Below are 7,171 nucleotides of genomic sequence, written 5' to 3'. Positions count from 1 at the left end.
AAAGAGTTTAGATTCGATTTCCACATGTCACTTTTAACAGGAGTTTAAATATTTTTATTTTTGACCCGATCTGTACTCTGAATTAGTCTCATAGGTGACTTGGGAGATTATCAGATAATCCAACTTGCCTCAAAGAGATAAATACTATTGGGTAAAAAAAAAAAAAAAAAACTTAAACAGGGACGACGCACATTGATAATAACAAAACAACAAAGTTAGCGCCGATATCAACAATTGAGGAGGAAAATAAAAATTTAGTATTTAAGTAGGTTAAAGTCAATCACGTGTAATATTTAAAATTTTATAAAACAAATAAGTTTAAGTTAAAAAAAAATTCAATTTGATACTATAAAGTATGACATCACGAATCCTACCTCACCAAGAGGGAATGATGATTTAAAATTATGTAAAATGAGACATTGAATGAAATTACCATCTCTTACTTTATTTTTATTTGTTTTTACAAACAAAAAGAATACTTCATAGAATAAAACCCAATTTATACCAAAAAAACTCAGACCCAATTATAATCTTAGAAATCTTAAGCTTATAATCTCAAAAGGAAAAGAATGAACATCCACTAGGACTTGTTTTGTCGTGGTAACAGAGATGTCCCCTGTTGTGATGACAGAGATGTTCAGTCAGTGGCTGGTATATTAATGTTGGATTTGTGTACCCTCTTTCAGGCATCTATATGGAAAAGATTCCTTAGAAATTAGTGGATCACTGTTCACTATAATAATGACATAACCAAAAAATGAGGTGTGTGCGTAGTGACAACTAAGAGAGGGTTTATAATATGTGTACCTGATTGATTTAACCCTTTATTTATAGATGACTTATTTGTCATGAGTTGACTTATGGGTCTCTCAGGAATATTTGGGTCCAGTTTATGATCCATAGTTGTTGCCCTAGGATTAGTGTATTTAAGGAAACTTTCCTTAATTTTCCTCTTAGCTATTAACCCTTCTTGAATCCTTTAGAATATAGGCTTCTATGTCACGTCCATAACAGAAGTAAAATGACTTCTTCAATATGCCTATTGGCGTAAATACCTTTAAAAAAACTTTTATATTGTTATGTACTATTATCATTCCATAGGGGTATGCATGGATCGAATTGATCTGAATTTTTTGATGAATTGAACCGAATTACTTTAAACGGTTCGGTTCGATAACAATGTGGTTCGGTTGAAAATAATTCGGTTCGGTTGAAAACGATTCGGTTCGTTCATAACTAATTCAGGTTGACCCTATTATGAAAAGAAAAAAATTAAAGAAATAAAGTAATAAAAACCAGGTCGAAAACGGTTCGATTCGATTCAAAAACGGTTCGGTTCTTGAACTGGTTTTAAAAACCAGTTCAGTTCATAAACTGATTCTTTAAAAACTGGTTCGGTTCATGAAATGATTTTTTAAATAATAGTTATTTTAAGTGTGGTTCGGTTCGGTTCAATTTTTTTTATTCTTTTGCACATCTTTATTATTCCATTTATTTAACTAACATTTTTTTTTCTATTTTATTTGTTCTTTCATGTAAAAAAGTTGAAATAATAACTAACTCGTCTTACATTTTTTTTTTTTTTAAAGTTACAAGGAATTGAACACAACACCCTACACTACACACACTCCTAACACACACACCCCACACCACTAGACTAACCCTACTCGTCTTACATTTTTTTCCTTTTTCAAACAGCACAAGAATTTCATATGTGCACAAGAATTAGTCCTTTTTTATTTCTAAAAAGGAACCGCTATTAAATGATAGCATCTCAAGTTGAAGTGTGCCGTCTGATAAATATAATGTAATACATAATACCAACTTTTTTTATTTTTATTATTATTATATATATATATAAATGAGGTAGGATCTTTTGACTCATGTGTCAAATTTAAAGTTTGACACCTCATATGAGGAGCCATTAAATAAAAAATGATCAATGACTCTGATTTGTAAGTAGGTGATTTGACACCAAATTAACGCTTAAAATTTGATGTCAAATTTTAAAGTTGGACACATGTATCAAAAAATTATGTTCTATATAGATCAAGATGGTATAATTTAAACTCCCAATCTTTGGTAATTAATCATATTTATATCTAAATTTTTTGATTTATTATATATTCGAACCATTAAATACAAACAAATTTATGATCAAGAGATTTAATATAAGATTTCTTATTTTGCTAAGAAAAAAATCAGTTATTTTTTATTTTGAAATTATTACCAATATTCATTCACATTTTTCACCAAAAAATAAAATATAAATAAAAAAAATAAAAAAACATCATATGCTGTAATCTCTTGGCTCCTCCAAATTCTTGCACCGTAGTATTTGCTGTCTCTCTCTCTGTCTATTTATATATATTGTCTCTTCCCATGTTAGCTACAGATTCCTTTTTTTTTTTTTTTTCTTTTCTTTTCATTTAAATCAAGGTAGTGGAATAACCAAGAACAAGAGAAGATAAAAAGAGATTGATAAACATAGAGGATGATGAACACATCCTCTGTTTTCATTCCATTGAAACATATTTTCACATGCCCATGATTTTTACACCATCTTCATCCTTAAATGGTAAATTTTTCTCATCTGGGTTGCTTCAATTTTCCTTGATCTCTTATGAAGCTTTTTTGAATTTTCTTCTCTGATCCAGTTCCTTGCTTCTTCTTCTTCTTTTTTCTTTTTTTCTTTTTTTTTGTTTTTGGTATCGGGTTGCTGAGATTAGATATTGTTGTTCGGTTTTTGATTGATGCTTGGAAGATCCGATGCTCTTAGATCGATTTTGACAAAACCCACTTCGTGTCTGATCGAAGCAACAACTGGGTTCTGTCTGAATTTTAAGATAAGGTGTGTTTTCTTCACAGATTCTTGTCATCTGCATTTCTGATCGGTTTTGCTTTGCTCTTGTTGGTGGAAAGATTGGATTTTTATGAAGATTGAGTTTGATTATCTGTTAATATGGAAAACTATGCATTTAGATTGATTCCTACACTGGGATTTTGGACATCATTGAATAATTTAGATATACTTATTGAATTCTGAATTTTTGTTCTTTCTTTTGGTTTGGTTTGGTTTGACATGAGAATTTTGACTCATAGAGAGTGCTTGTTTGAATTTTTTTCAATCTTAATATTGAAATCAGTAGTTGATGGTTAAGTGATCATGATTGGTATCAGAACAGATGGAATCGGATCTTGGCAAGCTCTTCATTGGAGGAATATCTTGGGACACTGATGAGGAACGTCTTAAAGAATATTTTGGGAATTATGGGGAGGTGATAGAGGCTGTGATCATGAGAGATCGATCAACAGGTCGTGCTCGTGGTTTTGGTTTCATTGTCTTTGCTGATCCTGCTGTTGCAGAAAGAGTCATTATGGATAAGCACATAATTGATGGCCGAACAGTGAGTTTTTTCATTGTAGATACACTTGGCATTGTGTCAATATTTTGTGTTTAGATGTGTAGTAATGGAACCTAGCTAAACTTGTGTTTCTAACACGGATCATTGTGTCCTACTCTTAGATTTCTACTCTTTTTGGAACCTAGCAACTTTGATGCTTGAATTTTTATACCTACATTGAATTAAACTTGAACCTTTTTTGTTTATAAAATAAGAAACTAAAAATGACTTGCAGATTTTGATCTATGTGCTGTTCTCTTAAATTTCAGGTTGAAGCTAAGAAAGCTGTTCCTAGGGATGATCAATACAATATAAATAGGCAGTCTGGTAGTCTACATGCATCTCCTGGTCATGGACGCACAAAAAAGATTTTTGTTGGAGGTTTACCATCAACTATCACTGAAGGTGATTTTAAGAAGTATTTTGATCAGTTTGGTGCAATTACTGATGTTGTAGTTATGTATGATCACAATACTCAGAGGCCAAGAGGTTTTGGCTTCATCACATATGATTCAGAAGATGCTGTGGATAGAGTTCTTCATAAAACTTTTCATGAACTCAATGGAAAGATGGTTGAAGTCAAGAGGGCAGTTCCCAAAGAGCTTTCCCCTGGTCCAAGCCGGAGCCCATTGATAGGATATAACTATGGTTTAAATAGGGCCAGTAGTTACCTAAATAGTTATGCTCAGGGTTATAGCATGAGTCCCATAGGAGGATATGGAGTCAGAATGGATGGTAGGTTTAGTCCACTTACTAGTAGTAGAAGTGGGTTTAGTCCTTTTGGTAACACTGGTTATGGAATGGGGGTGAATTTGGATTCAGGATTGAGCCCAAGCTTTGGAGGAACTTCTAATTATGGGAGCAATTTAGGATATGGTCGAATATTTAGTCCTTTCTATGGTGCCAACTCAAGCAGATATTCCACTCCTATAGGCTTTAGTGGGGGTAATGGGAGAAGCGATTCTCTTATGAACTCAACTTCTAGGAATGTCTGGGGAAATGGGGGCCTGAATAATGCCAACAACCCAGTCAGCCCTGGTTCTTTCTTGGGATCTGGAAGTGGGACTTTTGGTGGTTCAATTGGAAACACTGGCACAAGTTGGGGTCCGTCGATTCCAGCCCAGGGTGGAGGTGCTGCTTCTGGCTATGCTACTGGGAGTAATGTTTATGAAGGTGGAGATAGCAGCTTTGGATTAGGTGGGGGAGGGTATGGAAGAAACAGCAGTTCAGGAGTGACTCCATCCTCTACATTTATGGCATCAACTGGTGGTTATGAAGGATCCTACGGGGACTTATACCGCGGTGGCAGTGGTTCAGTTTACAATGACTCTACTTGGCGGTCTGCTTCTTCTGAGATAGATGTTTCTGGCTCATTTGGTTATGGTCTTGGTGGTATAGCTTCTGATGACCCAGTAAAGAGTTCTGAGGATTATATTGGAAACTACAATGTTACTGGTAGACAACCTAATAGAGGTAAGATCTTTGTCTACATTCTTGTTCCAAAAGAAAACCAGATTATTGTTTATAATTTTTTTGTTGCTGATTTTATAATGTTATTTTCTATATTTTAGAAGATGCATTATTATGAACTTGATAAGGAAATATGTATTTACTAATTTTCTATTACATTTGTCTTTAAGTTTAAGATCAGTTTTGTTAATCTTCTAATTATACAGGGTACTTCTTGGTTCCTGACTTTTGTTCTGCATGTCTTTTTTTTTTAATCTTCAGATTCTTGATAGCTTTCTCAGAAGTGTTTACTGCAATCCAACTAGAATTATTGCTTGCAACTTCATGTCCTTATGTGTAGGTTTCTTAGTTATTTTCATTTAAATTTACATTGGAATTTGATTTTATTTGTAAGCTACATTAATTTGAAAGATGCTTAAATGTAGACACAGATCACACTCACCCGTGTTGAACGTGAATAAAATTGTATTGTCATGAATAAGGCACAGAGAGTGTTACATATCTGAGTTACTTATATACCTTTTATAAAGTACTTCAATTTATATGATCCAACTCAATTATTCTACTCATTTCTGTTCTCATCTAAATCGGCACACACTTTTGATTCATCATCGAGGATGAGTTTGTTGTTGATTATCCCTTTGCCGAGTATATTATTGCGAAATGGTTGACAATTCAGCATGTTCTTTAAGTTTTTGAGATGTTCATAATTAACTTTATTGCCTGTTACTAATTTTCTTTTATTGAATCCACTTGCTTCAGGAATCGCTGCCTAGGAGATATGTTAATTGGATATGTCATGGTAGCAGTAGATCAAGGGAAACTGGTTAAGATTAATGAGGTATTGTGTATTCATACATCTTCATCACTTAAGAGATATCAGCTCATATATATATATAGCTAACGGTGTTCTTTCATTTGAAGTATACATATTCAAAGAGAAAGCAGTTACAAGTGATTTTGTGTAAGGTTTGGGGTCCCTTTTTTTTTTTTTGTCTTCTTTTTAATTTTTCAAGACTTAGGTTCCTTTCTTGGAATTTGATTGAGGTGTAAAATCAGATTGCGGGATATACTCAGGAAAATTTGTTCCATGATAGTTAATAGTGCATCTCCAGAGAGGCCAGTCATCGTTAGTTTGTTCAATGATAGAGTATTAATTTTTGAATTTCTTCTTTCTTTTGCCACTGTTAATGCCTGGCAAAGGTGTTTGTTCTTGTCACCATCTTTTTTTTTTTTTTTTATGGTATATGTAACTCTTATCAAATTGTAAGTGAGGTTCAGTTTGATTTAAAGTGTGAAACATGAGAGGGATGTCTATTATTTAGGATCCCCGTCAAATAATTAAGTTGCTGCTAAACAATATTATTAATTTTTGTTACACTTATGTTATACAACCTTAAACTTGGTCTATTTTCAAAGTCAAAAGTCTTGCCACTGATTTTCATGATTAGTCAATTCTTATAGCAACTGTTGTGTGAAAATAACATGCTGTTAATGGAATTATATGGAGCAAAGTTTGATTGGTTTAACGCAACTAGTGGGTATGGTTCAAAATAGAAACTTTTGTTTATTAATTTTTGTGTAGCTTATATGCTTATCAGTAGCAACTTTTATGGTTACTTTGCTTTCTGGTTGTTACTTTCATGGGATTCCATCCTTCTAATAAGAAATCAGATTTGGATCTTCAAAATGAACACTTGCGTGTGGCCATGCTTTTTTCTTATCTTTAAATGGATTACGATTTGTCTTATGCTTTTATCTTCTACTGAATTTTGGACATCATCGTCACAACGTATATAACAATTTATTTTGGCCTCCGTTTGGTTTCTTGTTCTTGATTAAATAAATTTAAATCTTTATATTCTCAAAGCTCAATTCTCTTATAGTTTGATCCTTTTCTGAAAAGTGGTTATCAAAGTATGCATTTGAAATTAATGTTTGGTAATTTTCACAAAATTTGATTGAAAAAAGAGTTATTTTAAATGATATATAGTATTATATTAATAAAAATGTTTTTAATAAAAATAGCATTAAAAAACATTTAAAAGTAAAAACTAATTTAAATAATATTTTAAAACTCTTCTAAATAAGTGATATTACTAATATCGTGTCTTTGGGTAACATTTTACAAGTGTTTTCAACAATTTTTAGAGGAACGTTTTAATGTTTTTTATGTCCCCTCTGCCCTTTTATCTAAATAATGTTTTGTTGATTATGTTAAATGAGTTTATTTTTTCTCCCGTCAGTAAAGGTAGATAAGTTATTTATATTGAGTTCAAAATGACTCCGTTTTAGGG

The 7,171-nt window shown here is 32.4% G+C and overlaps 1 protein-coding gene across 1 annotated transcript; it reads left to right on the top strand.

The window, feature by feature from the left end:
- Positions 1-2,427: 2,427 nt before the first annotated feature.
- LOC133285700 (heterogeneous nuclear ribonucleoprotein 1-like) lies at positions 2,428-6,265 on the top strand. The gene is made up of 5 exons (XM_061482971.1): positions 2,428-2,578; positions 2,730-2,851; positions 3,181-3,407; positions 3,674-4,877; positions 5,637-6,265. The coding sequence occupies exons 3-5, from the start codon at positions 3,186-3,188 to the stop codon at positions 5,648-5,650; spliced, it is 1,440 nt and encodes a 479-aa protein (XP_061338955.1). The 5' UTR covers positions 2,428-2,578; positions 2,730-2,851; positions 3,181-3,185; the 3' UTR covers positions 5,651-6,265.
- The last annotated feature ends 906 nt before the right edge of the window (positions 6,266-7,171 follow it).

This window comes from Gastrolobium bilobum, unplaced genomic scaffold (assembly GCF_033153095.1).
Source record: "Gastrolobium bilobum isolate Gb01-03AN ecotype WA unplaced genomic scaffold, APGP_CSIRO_Gbil_v1 utg4146, whole genome shotgun sequence".
NCBI lineage: Eukaryota > Viridiplantae > Streptophyta > Magnoliopsida > Fabales > Fabaceae > Gastrolobium > Gastrolobium bilobum.
The sequence above is the reverse complement of the archived record's forward strand: the minus strand, read 5'-3'. Positions and strand labels throughout refer to the sequence as shown.

Bases quoted from the DNA above. Each gene is read 5' to 3' on its own strand.
- LOC133285700 (XM_061482971.1), top strand. From the start codon at position 3,186: ATGGAATCGGATCTTGGCAAGCTCTTCATTGGAGGAATATCTTGGGAC. The intron at 3,408-3,673 runs GTGAGTTTTTTC...CTTAAATTTCAG, and splicing joins ACATAATTGATGGCCGAACA to GTTGAAGCTAAGAAAGCTGT.